The sequence below is a fragment of the Physeter macrocephalus genome, chromosome 21, assembly GCF_002837175.3.
Source record: "Physeter macrocephalus isolate SW-GA chromosome 21, ASM283717v5, whole genome shotgun sequence".
NCBI lineage: Eukaryota > Metazoa > Chordata > Mammalia > Artiodactyla > Physeteridae > Physeter > Physeter macrocephalus.
In genome coordinates this window covers 96786876-96808560 of record NC_041234.1, presented here as the reverse complement: position 1 = coordinate 96808560, position 21685 = coordinate 96786876, and the positions used below count along the sequence as shown (strand labels likewise).

The 21685-nt window shown below is 37.2% G+C and overlaps 1 protein-coding gene across 8 annotated transcripts in view; it reads right to left on the bottom strand.

Annotated features, from left to right (window-relative positions):
- Positions 1 to 10119: 10119 nt before the first annotated feature.
- Positions 10120 to 21685, bottom strand: part of STAG2 (STAG2 cohesin complex component) — a 117975-nt gene continuing 106409 nt past the window's right edge. For 5 of the 8 annotated variants that reach the window (XM_007110950.3, XM_007110951.4, XM_007110949.4 and 2 more), the window contains 5 exons: positions 21350 to 21539; positions 21149 to 21259; positions 17575 to 17701; positions 16513 to 16590; positions 10135 to 12051 (listed from right to left, as the gene is read on the bottom strand). In XM_007110950.3, the coding sequence (XP_007111012.1) occupies positions 12028 to 12051; positions 16513 to 16590; positions 17575 to 17701; positions 21149 to 21259; positions 21350 to 21539 (530 nt within the window). In that variant the 3' untranslated portion in view covers positions 10135 to 12027. Of the gene's footprint in view, positions 12052 to 16512; positions 16591 to 17574; positions 17702 to 21148; positions 21260 to 21349; positions 21540 to 21685 lie in introns of all 8 variants that reach the window. The other 3 variants (XM_007110948.2, XM_007110954.2, XM_055081974.1) reach the window with 3 other exon arrangements.

Below are 21685 nucleotides of genomic sequence, written 5' to 3'. Positions count from 1 at the left end.
TGGGCCCCTGCAGTGAAAAGAACCAAGTCCTAACCACTGGACAATCAGGGAATTCCCTGGAATTACTTCTAATGAATTGCACTTTAGCATTACACTAGTAGCTTACACTGAGGGATATCACAAGAAATATACTAGAAATGTGAGATTTTTGACAGTAAGTAATATTTATTGCCCAGGATCCTATTTATAAGAATGCATAAGAGTTAAGCTTAATCTGAAAAACTGGTTTTGTTTTAGATGCTTAGAGACACTGAATCCTGTAACTATTTTTTCACTCTTGGTGTTCACTTTAGAAAGCTTGGAAACAAGTTTATGGCCCACTTCTAGCAGGTATACAGGACCTTGATTTTTTACTTGTAATTGTCTTTTGTCCTGATTGCTTGCTTATTTTTATATTGTTGTATTATCCTTTTTTGAACAGCATGGGGTATAAACATTAGTGGCCATTTAGCCCCCTCTACAAGTCATGACTGAACAGAAACAAGGCCTTGAATATTGAGAGAAAGCAAACTAGAAGTCATTTGGGCAAGAGAACCATATACACATCCTCTTAAATTTCAATAACTGCCTTCAAGGCAGAGGTGGAATATCGTACGTAAGTTACCAAGACATAAATAAAAAAATCATTTTACCTTTATCCACATTTTCTAAAATGGGATCCTAGAAATAGTAGAGGTTCTTCAGTTAAATGTTTTCTACCAGAGATTCAAACTACCTACAGAGCTCATTTGTTTTTTTCATCCATTTCACATATAGGGGTTCCATGTAAAATTTCAGTTTACAAAATAGTTCTAAAATGTTTGAAAATCCCTGGGAGTGAGAAAAACAAGAGACAGGTAGTTGGAAAACTTGGGTTTGCCCTTAACTTGCTTTGTTATTCCCTGGGCTGCTTTCTTCTGTGTAGAAAGAGGTGAGTTGGATTAGAAATTTCTGAGTTTCTTTCCAGCTCTGCCACTCTATGATAAGTCACAAAAATTAAATAGCTTTCTGAATGCAGCCACACTACCAATTATTTAACAAGGCAAAGTCTTATTTAAATAGATTGCATTGATTTAAGTTTGAGGAGTTCTGCCGTAGGGGAAGTGAATAAGCCATCAGTGGTGTTCTTGTTGCTTTTTTACTTAAACTCTTGAATTAAAACTGTATGTATTTTTTGTGTGTGTGTGTGGTATGCGGGCCTCCCTCTGTTGTGGCCTCTCCCGTTGCGGAGCACAGGCTCCGGACGCGCAGGCCCAGCGGCCATGGCTCACGGGCCCAGCCGCTCCGCGGCATGTGGGATCTTCCCGGACCGGGGCACGAACCCGTGTCCCCTGCATCGGCAGGCGGACGCGCAACCACTGCGCCACCAGGGAAGCCCCCTGTATGTATTTTTTAAAACAATGGTAAATTAAGTGGTCTTCCAAAACCGTATACTGTCTGCGTATGATCGGTGAACTACCTAGTCTCTTTATTTGGTACTAGGAACAGATTGTTAACCTTCCTTGTTTCCACGGGCCACATAGTCCTAGCTTAAAGCTAGGGATAGGGCTTCGCTGGTGGCGCAGTGGTTGAGAGTCCGCCTGCCGATGCAGGGGACACGGGTTCGTGGTCCGGTCCGGGAAGATCCCACATGCCGCGGAGCGGCTGGGCCCGTGAGCCATGGCCGCTGGGCCTGCGCGTCCGGAGCCTGTGCTCCGCAACGGGAGAGGCCACAACAGTGAGAGGCCCACGTACTGCAAAAAAAAAAAAAAAAAAAAAAAGCTAGGGATAAGTGATTCTTTCTTCCCTCTCCCTCTCTTCTTCTCCTCCCCTCCTCCACCCTTCCTCTCTGCTCATTCCTTCCTGTTCAACATTTTGCTATGGAGATTTTCAAACACAAGTTGAAAGATTTCTACAATGAACACTCATATACCCACCACCTGGAGACTACAACTAACATTTTAACTACACGTATCTATCCATCTAATCCAGCTCATCCATGAATTACTCTTATTTTTGGTACGTTTTGAAATAAGACAGCAGTTCATTTCACACCTAAACACTTCAGTATAAATATTAACTAGAGTTAAATATTTGTTTATAGTTTTTGTTATTAGGTAAAATATAAATAACGTGAAATGCACAAATCTTAAGTCTAAGCATTTGAGTCACACAGGACAAAGTTTATCCATCACCACATATTGTTTGCTTGTGTTACTGTCCAGTCAATCCTGGCCTCTACACAGTGGAGACAAGCCCTGTTATGAATTTTTCCACCATTTCTTTTTATTCCTGACTCATATTTACTGTATAAATATACCTCGGTTTACTTATCCATTTTCCTGTTGATGGAACTTGGGCTTTTTCCAGTTTGGGGCTATTATAACTAAAGCTGCTATGAATATTCTTGTTCAAGTCATTTTATAGACATATGCTTTCACTTCTCTTGGGGGAACACCTAAGAGTAGAATTGCTGGGTCATAGGATATGTATGTGTATGTTCAGTTTCCTAAGAAACTGCCAGACCTTTTTCCAAAACAAAATAGCAGTTTCACTTTCTCCACATCCTTGCCAATATTTTATGCCGTCAGTCTTTTTGATTTTGACCATTCTGGTGCGTGTGTAGTGGTATCACATTCTAATTTGCATTTCCCTCATGACTAATACTATAGAAAACGTTTTTCATGGGTTTTTTTTCCCATTCGTCTATCTTTCATGGTGAAGTGTGTGTTCAAATTTTTGCCCATTTTTATTGGGTATTTATTTCATTTGAGTTGTCAGGAGGTTTTTTTTTAATATATCCTGGATACCAGTCCTTTTTCAGACATATGTTTTGTATTTTCTCCCACTCTATAGCTTGCCTATATATTTTCTTAATGGTGTCATTTCAATAGCACAAATTTTAAATTTTGATGCAGTCTATTTTATCAATTTTTTCTTTGGTAAATATTGTTATCTATGTCCTAAGAAACCTTTGCCTACCACCAAATAACAAAGATATTCCCCTCTGTTTTCTTTCTTTCTTTTTTTTTTAAGATACTGATGATGTATTTTCTTTTCTTTTTTTAAAATAAATTTTATTTATTTATTTATTTTTGGCTGCGTTGGGTCTTCGTTGCTGCGTGCAGCCTTTCTCTAGTTGTGGCAAGAGGGGGTTACTCTTCGTTGCAGTGAGCGGGCCTCTCACTGCGGTGGCTTCTCTTGTTCTGTAGCATGGGCTCTAGGCACACAGGCTTCAGTAGCTGTGGCACGCGGGCTCAGCAGTTGTGGCTCGCAGGCTCTAGAGCGCAAGCTCAGTAGCTGTGGTGCACGGGCTTAGTTGCTCCACAGCATGTGGGATCTTCCCGGACCAGGGATTGAACCCATGTCCCCTGCATTGGCAGGCGGATTCTTAACCACTGTGCCACCAGGGAAGTCCCTCCCCTCTGTCTTCTTTTAGAAGCTTTAGATCTATAATCCATATCAGATTGATTTTGTGCATAGTGTGAGATAAGGGTTGAGGTTAACCAGTTATTCCAACACCATTTTATCCAGTAAGATAGAAGAATATAAAATTAAGATACAAAAATGAATAGCCTTCATATACACAAGCAATAATAGGGGAGATAATGGTAGAGGAAAACCCCATTCAACTTGCAATAATGAAGATAAAATACTTAGAAATAAACTTAACAAGAAATGTGCAAAACCTATGTGAGGAAAACTTTAAAACGCTCCTGAAAGATACAAAGCAGACTTGAACAAATGGAAAGATACCCCTTGTTCTTGAATAGACAGCTTAACATCATAAAGATATCAGTTTTCCTCGTGTTAATTTTTAAATTTAACGCAGTAAAATACTAAAAAGTAGTTGCAAAAAATGACAGAACTTCTCACTGTCAGCCTGGATAACCACATAGGAGTGACATCCTAACCTAGAACAGCTACCCTGGATTACAGAAGAGCAGGAAAAAACCCTCTTATGTAAACCACTGTATGTAAGCCATAGTTGGATCTTAACAGCAGGGTATCCTGCACCAACTAGTACAGATCAGGTACCTTAAAGCAGCATGCTGCCAAACAAAATAAAGTATTTGGCATTGCCCAATTCAGAGGTGGCCATGGAGAATAAAGAACAAGGAAAAACTTCCAGAAGGAGGATAAGGAAGACAAAGGATAAGGAAATCCCATCCAGAGAGCAGAACAAGAATCTGACCAAAGGACTTCCTCCACTGCCATCCTTCTTTCTTCTGAATGTGGGTCATTGTGGTTATTCTGTCCATGCTGCACTATTCTATATTGGGTGTTAGAGGATATCCATCTGTATCTGGACCTGATGGAGAAGACTGAGCATAACGCAGATAAACTAAATTTTGAGTTGCATGTAGTAACTGGGTAGGACTTTGGATTGTTTCCCTTGGGGAATGGGGCAAGCACGTCCTAAGAATGGCAAGAGGGATATACACGGATGGCCAGAGGGGAAAGTCTGAGGCAGAGAATGTCGGTGGTCAGCCAAAATCCATTCCTCCCTTCTTCCTGGGCATATGGCTAGGCTACATTTTCCAGCCCCCTTGCAAGTTAGGTGTGGCCATATAACAAAGTTCTCTCCAATGAGATGTGAACAGAAGTGATGTGTGTGATTTTCAGGCGCACATCCATGATCTTTCCCCACCTCCTGTGGGCTAGAATGGCGATGACCAAACAACCTTGGAAGCCATGTATTAAAGATGTCAGAGTTGCCTGCCATTAGCCTGTGTCTTCCAACAACCACACAGAGAAAAGGCACCTGCCAATTTGGAAGAGCTGTCCTGAATTGCTACCAGCGGGAGAAAATTTATGTATTAAACCACTGAATTGCTATTGAGTCTCTCCTTGCAACAGCTTAGCCTTCTGAAGTTAATACAGAGGCCACTGGGGCTCTCAGAGCAGACAATTCTTAACAAAAGGCTTTTGAAGGTGCTAAAATCCTAAGAAATGCCAGATAAACCTTTAAATGCTATGGAAGGGCCAGTTAAATGTGTCTACACTTATACTGAAACTTGGTACAAAGGACACTGGTCCCAAGAGATTTAGAATCAGAAAATGAATCTGACCCAAACAGGTTTTGGCAGGCGTGAAATCGAGTGCCACGCTCTGCTCCAAGCTTAATCTTAACACCCCATCCATACCTCTCTCAACTCACTACCAAAGCCACTTGCAAAGGAGGAGATGATGAAATTGGTTGCTTCACTAACAAGGAAAGCCAGGAAATCACTGGCAAGTTTCCATGTGGCATAAGCCAGACCCTGACAGCTATGGAGGTTGGGGGCTTCATATAACAGTTATAAGTTACTATTGCACAGGCTATGGGAAAGCCACATGGGAACACCCTTCTGTCGGTTCCCTGAGAGATGGCTGCCAAAGAAAGGCATCCCCAGAACTCCACCAAAAGGGTGCGATTCTCAACCTGCCATCAATGAGTTAGCTTGGGGCACAGAGCGAGAAACTGTGATTTGGAGGAGGAAACAAAGCTCTGTAGATAGGTTAGAGGGAATATGGGTAAGGAAATCCAGCAAAATGAAGGTTCCTGGGACATGGAAGAGTTTCATTGGAGTGGTAGGAAGGAAGGCCTGATTGGAGAGCTTTCAAGAGAGAATCAGAGAAGAGGAAGTCCAGACAGCAAAAGGAGAAAAACAGGGCAGTGGCTAAAGGGAGATGTTTAATCCAGGGAATGCTTTTTTCCCTAGTTTTGAAGATGGAAGGTTTGCATGTTGTTAGGAATGATCGAGTTGAGGGGAAAACTGGTAACGCAGGGAGGGGAGAGAGGGAAATCCAGTGTCTTTGATACAGGGACAGTTTATCCACTGTAACAAAAGGAAATGCAGTGTATACAAATAGAGGCAAGTAGCTGGGTACATTTAGTAGCACAAAGATGAAGAGAGGTGGTTTAAGAGCATGCATGCACTGTGGAATCAGATGATGGGTTCAATCTAAATTCCATCACTTTTGAGTTATGTGTCCTTAGGCAAGTTGATTTAACCTGTGCATCATTTCCTTATCTGTAAAATGTGGATAATATCAACTAGAAATCTGATGTAAGAATTAACTACCAGTGAAGTGCTTTGAATAGTTTGGCATACAGTAAACATCCAACAAATACTGGCTGTTATTTCTTCAAAATTAGTTATAATTTTGCTATAAGTACCGTAAAATTATTTAAAAGCTAACTTGCCAAAGATTCACTAAACTCCTCCCGCCTATCCTGAACTTAAGATGGAAGAGGTAAAATAAAAAGCAAGTAAACTTACTGTAGCTGACCCTCCATTTCAAGTTTGCACGATCAGCCCCAAACTGACTTCTACTGAGGAACCTACTTCTCAGGAATTTAATACAACTACACAACTGAAACTGCAGGAAATGTATTATTTTTCTCAATGGTAGAATAAGGCCTAATGTGACTAATCCATATTAGTATACAAATCAATTTATTACAGCTCATTTAAAGGCACACTACTACTATTATCTTGGATATTTGCCAATTCTGAGAACACTGCATTTAACAATGGAGTGACCAAAGGTACAGCTGTGAATGCCCTTTTTCTTTTTTAAAGCTGATGTGTGGCCAACTATCTTCCAGTTTTGCCCCACCCACCCCTAAGTGGCTACTAAATAGTTCTTACACCCATGATGGCCACTTTTTTAAAAATTGAAGTACAGGTGACTTACAGTGTTGTCCATGATGGTCATTTATGCTGTCCCCTTTGCCTGAAATTCTTGGCCTTGGTCACCCTGCCCCCATTTCACCTAGCCCACCTTTCAGCTTTTAAAATTCAACTCAAGTAGCAGCTTTATTCATAATAGTCAAAAAGTGGAAACAACCCAGATGTCCATTAGCTATTGTACAAATAAACTGTTGATACACACAGTATGGATAAATCTCAAAAACAGGCTGAGTGAAAGAAACCTGGCACAAAAGGATATTGTATGATTCCATTCATATATAGTTCTAGAACAGCCAAATTTTATCTATGGTGGAAAGATAAACAAGAGTTGTTGCAGAGGGGATGAAAGCAGAGATTGATTGGTAAGGAGTACAAACGAACTTTCTGGATTGATGGTAATGTTCAATATCTTTGATAGGGGTTTGGGTTAAACAGCTGTAAGCATTTGTTACAACTCAGCAAATATATACTTATAGTTTGTGTATTTCATCATATATGAATTTTATACCAAAAGGAAAACATGGTGAATATTAAACTCCTAATGATAAATGCTGGAATATTTAGGGGATAGTGTACCCATGTTTGCAATTTACTTTTAAATTACATGAAAAAGACATATTGATAGATGATATATGGTATAGCAAGAATGTAAAATGTGTTCACTGTAAAATTCAGCGTTGCTGTGTGAAATTTTTTTTTTTTTTTTGCGGCACGCAGGCCTCTCACTGTTGTGGCCTCTCCCGTAGCGGAGCACAGGCCCCGGACGCGCAGGCTCAGCGGCCGTGGCTCACGCCCCGGACGCGCAGGCCCAGCGGCCGCGGCTCACGGGCCCAGCCGCTCCGCGGCATGTGGGATCTTCCCGGACCGGGGCACGAACCCGTGTCCCCTGCATCGGCAGGCGGACTCTCAACCACTGCGCCACCAGGGAAACCCGAAATTTTTCATAGTAAAACGCTGAGGGAAAAACTCAAGTGTCAGCCTTATAGGAAGCCTCCCAGAGCACACCCACCGTAAGTGCCCCTCCTCTGGGCTCCCATAACACCCAGTAAAAATATTGAACTTACCCCATTTTATTAGTTCTGCATCTGCACCCCAACGCCCAGCAGAACTGTAATTAACTTGAAAACAAAGTCTGTCTTCTTGGTCTCAGCAGCTAGCACAAGGCCAGGCACACAGTAGACAGTAAGATTTGTTGACCTGAAGTGATGCTTAGTGAACTCATCTCCTAGTTTCCTTATAATCAGAGACCTTGGCTCATTTTCTTTTGCTGAATCATTACAGCTCCCAGAATAATCTATCTGACCTGGAATTCATCCAGGTGAACCCTTACAAGTTCCCTTTTTGGCAAGATTTTGAAGACATCCCTTCTGCTTAATCCTACTCCTCTTCCCCAGTCTCTCAACTTTAAAAACTATTAACTAGTAACTATCGATGCGCTCAGGGCTCAGATTTAATTTATACCCTTTACAGAAGCCAGCTGGGTAGCATATTAAGGACTATGTTGACTCATACTACTCAATTCTATAGCCACCTGGACTCCTTAAAGATGCTCCATTTCCTCACCATGGCACAATGAATATGTACCATTTTACCTTTATGCAATTATCTATGTAATCCTTATGTATCAAATAGTTTCAATACTGCTAGGACTTAATGCAGCCAGACCGTCTGGGCTTGAGTGCCAACCGCATCACCTACTAGCCATATAACCTTGCCCAAGGTGTTTTAACTTTTTTGTGCTTCATTTTCCTCACTGCCCCCTGATTAAAAAAAAAAAAAAAGTCAAGGGGAGGGACGGGTGGTGTAGGGGAGGGGGGATAATAACATGTTTCACCTGTTGTCATGAGCCTTATTAGTAAGTTACTGCATGTAAACCAAACAGTGCCCAGCTTTTAGCTGTCATTTATTATGTTCAGTTCCACATCACCAATGGCAGAAGACTGGGCTTATAATATCTACAAAGTGGCCTAAACGACCAGTGTGCCAGTGTTACATTGATAAAAATCATTTTTTAAGAGTACAATGCAGGGTTTCCCTGGTGGCGCAGTGGTTGAGAGTCCACTTGCTGATGCAGGGGACACGGGTTCGTGCCCCAGTCCGGGAAGATCCCACATGCCGCAGAGCGGCTGGGCCCGTGAGCCATGGCCGCTGAGCCTGCGCGTCCGGAGCCTGTGCTCCGCAATGGGAGAGGCCACAACAGGGAGAGGCCCGCGTACCGCAAAACAAACAAACAAACAAAAAGAGTACAATGCAGGGTGGTGACTATAGTTAATAATACTGTATTGTATATGTGAATGTTGCTAAGAGAGCAGATCTTAAATGTTCTCACCATGTACACAAAAAATGGTAATTATAAGAGGTGGTAGATGTGTTAACTAATCTTTGTGGTAATAATTTCACAATATATGCATGTACCAAATGTTCATGTTGTACACTTTAAACTTACACAATGTTATATGTTAATTACATTTCAATAAAGCTGGGAAAAAAATGGGAAAAAAAAAAAGGGTACAATGCAGGGAACTCCCTGGCGGTCCAGTGGTTAGGACTCGGTGCTTTCACTGCCATGGCCTGGATTCAATCCCTGGCCAGGGAACTAAGATTCCATAAGCTGCGTGGCGCAGCCAAAAAATTTTTTAAAAAATTTAAAAATTGGGCTTCCCTGGTGGCGCAGTGGTTGAGAGTCCACCTGCTGATGCAGGGGACATGGGTTCGTGCCCCGGTCCGGGAAGATCCCACATGCCGTGCAGCGGCTGGGCCCATGAGCCATGGCCGCTGAGCCTGTGTGTCCGGAGCCTGTGCTCCGCAACGGGAGAGGCCACAACAGTGAGAGGCCCGCGTACCGCAAGAAAAAAAAATTTTTTTTTAATTAAAGAGTACAATGCAAATCTTAACACGTTGAAGGCTAAGAGTTTTCAATAAGAATTCAATTAGTAAATTCTTTTTCAATTATGGGCTTTCACTCACCTCCAAGCATCAGCCCCTTATCTAAGGGAGGTTTTACACACACACAAACTCTTTCTCTCTCTCACTCTCTAGCTCAGCACACCCTGCTGGCTTCCTTCCTAGCACTTATTACAAGTTTAATTATTTTAGTTGATTCTTTCCTTATTTGTTTGCCACACTAGATCTACGAGGGAGGGGCCCTGTCTATCTTGTTCACTGCTAGATCTCTAACACATGCCTTAGCACATAGCGGGCACTCAAATGTATCCTGGATGAACAATGCAGATATTTTAAAGAGCGTTTAACTCATACCAGATAAAAATTAAAGTAATAATGGTCACAGGTTTCTATTTTAAAGTAATAACCCAATTAGGGATTTAGTCTCATTTTTAAAAAATATGATTTATTAAAAATATAAAATGGCAATGTTTTCTATAAATTATTCCCACCCAAACATGTTAAAAGATATGATAACAGGTACACTTTCTAAACCATTTATAGCCACCCTCCTCCTTCAATTACAAAAGATAAAACATACAACATACTGTAGGTTTATTTTTATTCAAAAAGTTACTGTCTCAAGACATAAATACAAATCAGAAAACAGTACAATTAGGACAATAGAATGTGGAGGACAACAGGTTAGAGTAATATATAAAACATTTTTAGCTGGTTGAAAACAAAGCTGTAAGAACTGCTTTCACAAAGAAGTACTCCTTTCAAGAGTGAGAAAAAAAATCAACTTAGGTTTAAAATCATATATACAGTCCTCTCAGCAGTTCTAGTAAATGCAGTGGTGTGAAAAACAACATAGGCAATACTTTTTTGCACAAAACAATATTTGTTGATGGAAAATCTGTTAGACAAGTCTGATTTCATTTGTTATTAACCATGATTTAATAAAATAATTGTATTTTATCATGATCTTTAGCTAACCTATGGTTTTTGGCTACCACAGCCCAATGCTTGTTGATTTCTGACTCTAAGAACTGGAAGCCTTTTGGTATTCACCCATCTGAAGATATTCTTGTATTGCAAGCATATTAAGGCATGGAATGATTAAAATAATATACCTCAAGAACTGAGAGACGACTGACAAAAGATAAGATACACATGTAATATAAGTTAATATTTTGTTTTAAACGATGTCTAGCTGCCTAAGCCTCGCAAAATGAGTTGATGTCAAAATGGCAAGTAGCCACTTTCTGTTTTAAACTAATTTGTGAAAGGACATAAAATGAAGTTTAAAGCTTAGCTTTCAAAGAATATTATGGGTTATGAATTCTATTATCCCATCTAATTTACATACAGAGGAAATGTACTGTAACCTGTTAGAAGTATCTTTAACCTGAAGACTGCTTGCAAAGACAGATAGATAAAACAATATAAAATACAAATTTAAAAATCATTTTAAAGCATGAACACTCATGCTTTTCTATTTTTAAACATTGTTAAACTTTCAATATATTTCTGAAACCTCATAATTTTAAGTTGGAATTTAAAAGTAAGAAAAAACTAAACAAACTGCGCAATTATAAAATCAGCACCAATTTATATATATATATAATTTTATTTAAAATTTAGATCCCTATTCCCACACTCTAATAAGCTGTATAATTTTTGTTTAGAATTTTTCTGCAAACATACTACAATAAGCTTCTTTTATTTGGAGACAAAATACAGTGGCACTACTGGAAGGAATATCACAACATTACATTTTTATCTTAAAGGACAAGCAAACTTTCAGGGTTGATAATGGGATAAGCATGTTTGAGACTGGTTACCTTCTGGCAGTTCACTGCATCTGGGTATTTCTGAAAAGTATAGAGAAGCTCTTGGATTTTAAAAATATCTTAAAATACATTTTAGATGAAAAAATTGTAAAAGTTCTGCTTATAAGTTTACTTTTCTCCACAATTACAATATTTTAAAAGAAAGCTTTGTTGATTGATGTTTCAAGCATTTAAATTTAGAATGCTAAAAACGATTCTATCCTATAATTTCAGGGTAGGGGAATAAATTCATCCTTAACTTTGTTTCTTGGATGTAAACAGAAATCCAGCAGAGGTCATCATTACTTAGTACACCCAGTAAATAAATGTGAGAGGATTCATGTCTGTACCAAATGCCTCTTCAGATTGTTATATTTTCTTTAAAAAAAGCATGAAATAATTGATTCAAAAGCCAACTAACAGCGCATAAATAAAATATTTACTTTCTAAGAAAACTGTAGCTTATCATCAAATTGTTTACTTGTCCTTTACTTTTTTCAGGCAAACAAAACTGCCCCTCAAATGCACTTGATCTTGGTAAGTATAAGCACGTCATATTCTCCTTAGAGAAAAATCTGTACAGAATTTCACTGTATCTACCACACTTTATTTTAAAATTTCCTCTTCCACTTAGAAAATGACTTCACCACAGATTTAATTGTGTACTGGTATTAAAACATTGACACCCCAAGAACCTAATGAGAGAGAGGAAAAAAAATCTTGTTAAAATTGTCATTCATTTCTTTGTAAAATATATTACATTGATACTTGGTAATATTAAGTTTAATAACATGCTAAAAATCACTTTGAAAAATTCCCCTCTCCTCAGATACAGAATTCTAAAATTATAATTACCATTAACATATAATGAAATAACATCAGGCCTAATCACAATGCTACTTACCTCACAAATATAACTAAAAGCAAAGATCATGTCTCATTTATATGTTTATATACACCCCTAATGCCTAGATAATGCCCTGAACATAGGCACCTGACATTTGTTGAATGAACAAATGAATGTGCTTCTTGACATACACTTCTGGCACAAGATGTATGGCAAACTCGGTCATTTGCACTGTGAAGTGGGTATAGTTTTTAAAAAGGCATTTGAACATGTAGACCAAAAACATCCAAAAACAATATAAATATGTGGAAAATAGGAAGCTTTCTGAGTGAATGAACGGGACTACAAATTTTAAGAAATCAAGTAAGTAAGGTAAAATCTGAGCAAACAAAGTTATATTGATGCTTTTCATTACATTTCAGTTGGGAAAAGAATGTTAAGTAAAATCTAATAATTACTTGTCACTAACTTAAAAAAGTAAAAGCAGGTAATAAACGGAGCAACTCCCTCTCGTTCATTAAATAACAATAAGATATAACCTTCAGTTGTATATACTAAAAGTTAGGTTCTTCAATTAAAATTCCAGCACTTACTATGACAATTAAGGAATATTTTTAAATACTATAATAAACTAGTAAAAAACTGATATTAAAGTCAGAGGTAATAAGCTAAGACTGAGATTACAAAGGGCTCTTACTTGTAAATTATTAAACCTCACTTTAACAAAAGTCATAGAACTCACGAATTGTTCTGATCTGAATTGAAGAAATTGTATATTTTCAGACCAGAAAACAAATATCTATCTCATTGCAGGCTCATTGTAGTAAATTAGCAAATAAAGTGTTTGGAATCCCCAGTAATGAAAGCAATAGAGAATTAATGTACCCCATTTCTTACCTGTCATTCACCAAAACCACCACCACTACTCACCCCTTGCCCACCCCCACCCAAGTTTCAGGGTTCTCCTTTTTTGGTTAGAGTCAGAGTTTGGGTGATTAGAATGTTTCCACCAAAGAGGCCTAGGTGATACGTGATGTTTAAAGATCCCTTCTAGCCATAACACTCTGTGACTCTGGGTAAAGGAAGATATAATGGTGAATGAAAGGATAAAATCTTAACTAGCAATTTTAGTGTAGAGTGTGGCATGAAGATGAACTCAAGTTCTTTCCAAACCAAGTGCCTACCTAGAAATGGCCTGAACAGGTTTTTTTTTTGTTTTCTCCTGTGTTTGTACAGACTAGGTTATAAGTAGATTCTTCTATTAGAACAGTTAAATTAGCTCAATTATACCAAACCCTTCTTTTACCAATTTTATACTACAGATAATTCTAATAAGAGTCTCAACACAGAAGAATGGTATTAGTGATACTTATTATCTTTCTGTGCTAACATAAGCTACACCTGTTTCTGGTGTTAACATTAATAACCACTTAAGCATATACTTTAAAAGTACCAATAGCAAGTTTTGGTGTGTTGAGACAATACTGGCCCACTAGTAGCAGAAAGCAACCACTGGTGCAATGGGATAAACCAATGTTGACACTGTTTCCAAATATGAAACTAAATAAATCATAAATCTAGAATGTTGTATATATGCAACCCAAAACTGATATGCTCAGAGTTTTCCTATTACCACTTCTGAACTACATGGATAACATGTTACGAAAAACACATTTAGGATTTATTTAGTATCTATACTAGGATGCTAGTATCTATAGTAGGATGCTTTGGGTTACTTCACTTAAAATTAGAGAATCTTAGAACTGAGTATAAAAGGATTTAAAGTCCCAATTTTACTGTTGTTTTGATGACTCATTTATCACAGGCTTGAGTAAAAACAGATGTAAGCTATTGTAGAAAAGCAAATGCAGATTTTTACATTTAAATATTTCTATTATTCCACTTCTTAAGTTATTGTTGAGATAATGAGGTAAAGTTTAATGTATATTTTAAAACAAACTAGTATTAACTTAAATATATGTACATGGTCAAAGACGTCTAAAGATACCTGCACTTTTAAAGATATTGAGCACTCAGTTATGTGACTGCTGCCATCATGTGGTAATACTATAAAACTACAGGCACAGACGCATGTGCTCATTTTCCCAATTTTAGAAGCAGCAGAACTATCCTCTTAGTTATAACATATTCAATAAACACAAGAATGCCAAAATTTTTCTATAAATAACAAATAATTATTAGGTCCCTATCTTTGGCCTCACTCAGATTATAGTTTTCCCTAAATGTTAAATGTCAAAAATATACACACATTTACATTGCTGTTCAACTACTGCAGTAACCTGAAGTGAAGAGCACCTTTTTGTAAATCTGGTAAGAGACTAAGGAAACAAATGCCTACAGTTTTCCTGACTTTAGATGAACACATGAAAAAATAAGGAGATCTCTGCCCACATCAATTTTGACTACAGTTAATCATTCCAATTTCTAAAATATTTTTCTTGGTATTTCTTCCACAGTAGAGGCAGCATGAGATTTTTAAATCAAAAGGAACTCAGGTCAAATTACTACTCTGACACTAAAGGTGTATAACTCTGAGCAAGTCACTGAACCACCTCTTCAGTCCAAGTATGCTTGAGTGTAAAAGTGGGATCCCACCACCTTTCTTACAAGGTTGCTGATTAGATCAAACTAAATCGTGCCTAGCATAGTGTCAGGCACATAAGTTTTCAAATACTAGCTTCCATCCCTTTTCACCTCAAAGTGATAGTACAGTTGGACTAGAATACAAACCCCTTGAGAGCAGGGGGAGCATCTTATTCATTTTAGTACCAATTTCCAACTCGATAAACTGCAGAATTAATGCATTTCATCATATCTGCTTGAAAAGATTCTCTTTTATTCCTCATCACAATCACTACCTAAATGTTTTCTTTAACGAACTGGAAGATACATACTCCTAGATTATCAGGGAAACCACATACTTCAATAGGCACTTAAACTATAGACTTAAGGGTAGGCCTACGTCACCTATGTTACTCAAATTATGGTCTTGTTAGAGATGCAGAATGTCAGGCCACACTTCGGTCCTACTAAAGCAGAACCTACATTTTAATAAGATCTCCAGATGATTCATATGCACCTTATAGATTGAGAAACACTGGTTTAAAGGATCCCAAGGTGGCTTGTCCAAAGATTTCTATACCGGTTGATCTATGAAATATCTGTCTTTTAGCTCAAATAGCTGGCCTTATTAATATAAACATGTCAGCATGAGTTAGTCAAAATTCTTCCAAGAGCTATCTGAAAGCAGATTATAAGGTAAGAAGAGGGCAAGGAGAGAATGGCAGAGATAGGGGCACAGAAGGCAGGCCTCAGAGGATGATACAACAGTCACCTGAGGCAGGAGGTGTTAGAAAGGAGCATAAATGGGTAGACACTGAAAAGTGAGACAGAAAGGGCACTTAACCGATTTATTAATTTGACAAATAAAACTAAACACCTACTAAGCTAGGCAAAACTCAAAATGAATAAAATCATCACTGCCTGGAGTTCAGTCTATTGAGTGAAATGTAATCTTATTTCACTACACCAATCTGGTAGTTATCAAAATAGAAGTATATAAAAAGTGTTATGGGAACTGAGAGTAAAGTATCTATCTAAAAAGATTAGGAAAAACCCCGCAGGTAATGTCCAAACTGACTACTGAAGAAAGAATTCACTACGAGGAAAAGGAAAGGGGCAATTCTGACAGGGAGAAAAGCTTTTACAAGGACATGGAGTCATGAAAGAGCATAGTGTGTCTGAGAGAAACTATAAGATTTGAACCAAGGCATTCTCAGGGAGAACATGGTAACAGGGACTGATAGAAGAAACAGAATTGACAATACCTAACAATAACCAATTATCTCAATCCCCTTATCTTTATTACCAAAGCCTCTGTTCAAGTTCTATTTTTCACCATGCCTTCATATTATGATTATGACTATTATGATTATTTTTCTTCTCTTTCATCCTATCCAAGGAAATCTTTCTGAAACACAATTCTGATCATGCCGCTCCCTCATTCAAAATCCTTCAATATGTAGCTCAAGCCTACAGGAAAAGTCCAAATTCCTTAACATATCACGTCCCAGTTGGCCACGGATTCAAAGGCACTTTGAATCTATTACCACCACTGCATAACCCCTCCCCAACCCTACCCTGAAATCCCTCCTGCCTGCCTCTTTTCCTCCTGTCCAGTTGTTTTTATCCATTCTCAGTGTATTGTCCCAGCTCTTCAACCTCAGACTTAGGGACTGCCTATTACTTTTGATTTTATAATCTTGAGGCATATTTAAATTAAACCTACTGATTCATCCATAATTGAAGCTGGATCAAAGAAATCAGGCTTCAGTTCTGTTCTCTCTCGTCTGTTCTTTGATGGTGGCTAAGGGAGAAAAAAGGAAGTTAGTTGACAATTGTCATATCTATAATAAGCCAAATAGTAACTGAAAATATTGAAATTATCATTAAGTGTTCACATGGTCCATGTAATTGCAATTGTACCCTACAATATTTCAAATGCTATATATTCAAACTACAGACTGTTTAAACATGCAAAACCAATTCATTCGTGGAAAATTATTCTTAAAGATGAAAACTGGAAAACCAATTTTTTGGTTTTACTTTAAAAATGTCTCTCTCAACTTTCCTTTCAAGATACCGAATTATGCTATTCTGAAGAGAAGCCATATTTAATTATTTCTTCCCTTTAAGGAGAATACACCAAGGTATACTGAGAAATAGAATCAGAAAACCTGGCTTATAATGAATCTCAGCTTTACTGCTTACTAGTTTTGTCTCCTTGGATAGGCTGGTCTAAGCTTCAATATCCTCAAGCCTTTCAACCTACCTCACAAAGCTGAATGAGCTGTGTGGCAAAATGAAATATGTACCAGCATTTTGTGTATAATAAAGCCCTAATTGTATATATGATGTAATTATCAAAGAATATACCCTCATATATATTAAATTTCCAAGTTAAAGTATTTTACTTTATTATCTGATATGGAAGTTGATCTCAAAAACAGGGTAGATCATGTTAACAATGTATTATTTTGATAATGTTAAAAGGTGGCAAATTATAAGGTGATACTATACTTAGTATACTATTAAGCAAAATAAATCCTTTACATCTATATATTCCTAAATTAATCTGAAAGTTCATCACCTTAAATTAGGACCTAACACCCCCACCAACCTCACCCTCTTCCTCAATCCCTTCTCATGTATCTAAACTCCTGGCAACTATTTTATTTAAGAATTTTGCAAAACTTACTTTTCATAGCAAGTATTTCTCTCCTCTAGTAAATATCCAACTTAATTTCCAAAAAATCTAAATAGAAAATCCTACAGAATCATTGTATCTTACCAAGTCTATATCCATGGTGTCGAAATCCATCCCCTCATTAAGATCTTCAATCCTCCCTTCTGAGGACATCATAACATCTTCAACAATTGGCTCTTCATCATCTTCCATTAGGCTTGTACCACGCCGACTAGAGAAATACAAAACAAGGTCAAGATCTGAACCAAAGTTGTGACTATTAATATATTGGCAGCAACTATGTGACTCTGTCTATTCAAGTGTAATGGAAAATGATGGAATTAAAGGTCAGGGAAAATGATTAGGCATTGATCATGTCATCAATGATGTCAAAACCCCAATGTTCACTTGTCTAAAAATGCTAAGGAGTTATGTTTATTCGATATTACTTCAATACATTTAGCTTGATAGTTCTGATATCCCATTTAGAAGTTCAATGAGAATCTCCCACATGGGAACAGACAAGATACCTCAAATCCTTTTTGAAAGTAGGCAGGGTACAAATTAATAAACAAGTATAAAACAGAGACCAAAGAAATGACATTTTCAGAATACATATATTTTCATGAACATATAATGTTAATTTTACCCATCACTCACTCACTCACTCAGTCAGTACCTAAAATGTACCAGGCACTCACTCACTCATTCACACAGTGCCTACTATATGCCAGGCTTCTACTGTGTCCTATGGATGCAAAATAAAAGATGAATAAGACATGGTTCCTGCCCTCAAGGAGCTCACAGTCTACTCTGGGAAACAGAGATAATTAATTATGAAAAAGTGTGATAAATACTTCAAGAGAAATATGCCTTTAGTGCTATAAAGATATACTGAAAGAAGAGATTAATTCTCCTTCAGGAAGAAATGAGCAACATTTATGCTGAAACTTGCATTCTGTATCCTATAAAACTCAAAACTGAGACATATATAGAAAAATAAAATAAAAATTAAGACCAAAAATTCTGTTATCACATCATTATAAGGAAAAAACTCAAATTTCAAGTTCACAAATTAGCCCAGATCAGCATAAAAGAGACAATAGTGAAATTGAGGGTGACTTCTTATTTCCCCAGTTTGGCTAACATTTCCTTCTTTTCTCACTCATTTAAAGATTCCACCTCAAAAATCAATTATTTATTGAATGCTTGCTTACAATTTACACAATACCATGTTGGGTCTTAAAAGATAAAGATAGCAAGATGTGATGTCTAGTCCAGACTACCTGGACAAATATGCTGACAATGGTCCCTATTTCCCAAGAGTTCTGGATAGTAAATGACAATTTTACTATATTTGGTGGAGGCAACTGTGAAGGGGATATGTGTGCTCTGGGGACCATATATTATAGAAAAACAGAAATTCATTCTGCACTTCATTTGAAGTATAAGAAAGATATATGTGATACAAACTATGAGAGAGAGAGAGAGAGAGAGAGAGAGAGAGAGAGAGAGGGTGGGGGGAGAGAGGGAGGGAGAATTTGGAAGTATTTTCAGTTATAGGGCAGATACCATTACAGAACAATTGTTGTAAAACAAAAATATTTTAAAGTCTCAGGCAATAGAACACTTATGGTACAACAACCAAAAGGATCTTCTGGTAATAATTATTTAACTGGGATAATTTCTTAGTCACCTGAGGAAGTTTATCTCTAAGAAGAATTAAAACTAACTACAAACATTGTATCTATATGAGATGATGGATGTTCACTAAACTTGTTGTGGTAATCATTTCAGGATGTATGTAAGTCACATCATTAAGCTGAACATCTTAAACTTATACAGTGCTGTATGTCAATTTTATCTCCATAAAACTTGAAAAAAAAGTTAATCAATCAATCTACAAACAAAAGAATAATGATAAATGGTACTGAGTAATGAGATGCTGTGGAAGATCTTGGGCACCGGTGGGAAAGTTTTCAGGGGAGACATTAAGGACCAAATGATTGCATGGCAGAATTCTGAAGTGTCTGGACTGGTCAGAAGCTAAGAAATCACTTGTTGAATTCAGCATGAAATAAGAACATATATTAAAGGGAATGTGGCTACAGAAACAGAATAGGGGACAGAATCAAGGGATAGTATAGAGAATGAACATATTAGACATACTCGGATCAGAATCTATAGATGTGATAAAGTATACCTTGTCTGTAGAGGTTCTTAACACCACTACAGATAACTAAAGTGAATTTAAATAGACTACCACTCATGTGGTAAATGATCATTTCTTAAGAAATATAGGTAAAATTCTCATCATTCAAAAACCAATAAAATGAAACAAAATATAAATTTAAAAAAGAAGGTAACAATTATTATCTCCCAGCATTAAAACATATACCACATTATGTTACAAATACAAACCTTTCAAACTAAAAAACTTAATCAGAATCATCAGATCTTCCCCCTTTGTACCAGTCATCTAAAGACTACTTATATGCCATTTCTTTTGGAGCCAAAGCTAATAAAGATTTATAAAACTCTCATACAGATTCCAGTAAAAACAAAGTATTTGAAAATTAAACTACAATTTTTTTTAGCACTGGACATTTATTCATTCAATGAACATTTACTTAGTACTTTTTAATGTGCTGAGCACTAACAGGAAACGAAAGTAGTCCCTATTAAGTGGTACAAACTATTATGTATAAAATAAGCTACAAGGATATATTGTACAACACAGGGAAATGCCAATATTTTATAATAACTATAAATGGAGTATAACCTTAAAACCTGTGAATCACTAAATTGTACACCTGTAACTTATATAATATTGTACATCAACTATACTTCAATTAAAAAAAGAGAAAGAAAGAAAGAGGTCCCTGCCCTTAAGGAGCTCACAGTCTAGAGAAAGGGACAAATTCATAAACAAATTACAATACAATGTCGTAAGTGCTATAAGAAATAGGAGTATACATAGTGTTATGGAAGCATAGATGACACCACAGCTTCACATAAGGTGACACCTGAGCTTGTTCTTTTATGATGATTTTACCAGTTGCCAGGGAATAGGATATGATACTAAAATGTAGGCAGGGGCCATATTTAGAAAGATCTTGCATGCCATGAGCTAAGGAGTTTGAACTGTATCTTGCAGGCAATGGGGATCCATGGAAAGGTTTTAAGGAAAAGAGTTACATTATCAGATTTTTATTCTAGAACAGCAATTCTTGATGGCAGTGTGAATGATGGAGTGGTGGTGAGGGGAGTGAGGGAAGGGGTTAGTGAGAGGATAAATGGGAGATTTGAGGGAAGAAAACGAGTTAGAAAGCTAATATAATAGTTCAGGTGAGAGATGAGGGCCTGAACTAAGGTAGGGATCAATTAAGATATAACGAAACTGAATTTTTAGCTATAGTTCTGTGTACCAAAATAAACAAGGATTCAAATTTAAACTTTTCCAACAGATCAACCTACAATCAGTCCTTTAGCTAACTAGTTAATATTTAACTTTAAAAGTTTTTTTTTCTGTTGGAAAGACCAATTTTTAGTTCCTTGATTATTTCAGCTTAGTTACTCTAGAGAGTTTGCTGAAATTTTTAGATAAGGCACACATTAAAATATGTTAAAATGAATTAGTGAACTTCCTGTACTCAGACAATAAGGCACTCTCACTTACATGGCATGCTGAAGATTAGTTCGCAGTTTAACATAGCTCATTGCTGCTCTCTCCTGCTGTTGCCTTGCTTCCTCTTGTTGTCTTTGAGCTAACATCCATGTTACCTGCGTGCTTCAAGGAGAATTTTATTCTTCTTTTAACTTAACTTTTTTCTATGTAATTAATAAAGTTATAGTACAGAAAATGATCAAATGTACTTACTTATAATCAAGAGGAGTTTGATGATGTTCAGTCTGCATTGGATAGACACTCATGAAACTGTCCTCAGGTCGTAATCTTTTAGGCTCTCTCATAATTGTTGAGGTGAGTTGTGGTGTCTGCATCATAACTGGGGTGTGCAGTGTTTGTTCTCTGCTTAGCCACATACTGTCACTACTACTGCTTTCTTCAGCTGAGAAAGAAAATTAACAGCAATGAAGTTCAGTCACTAATTTTGATTAACCAAGTGTCTGATACAATGTTTTCAGGTCAAAAAACATCTGTTTGCTTTCCACATGCTAGAGCTTGGAACAGAAGGATACAAAGGTATGTAAGGTG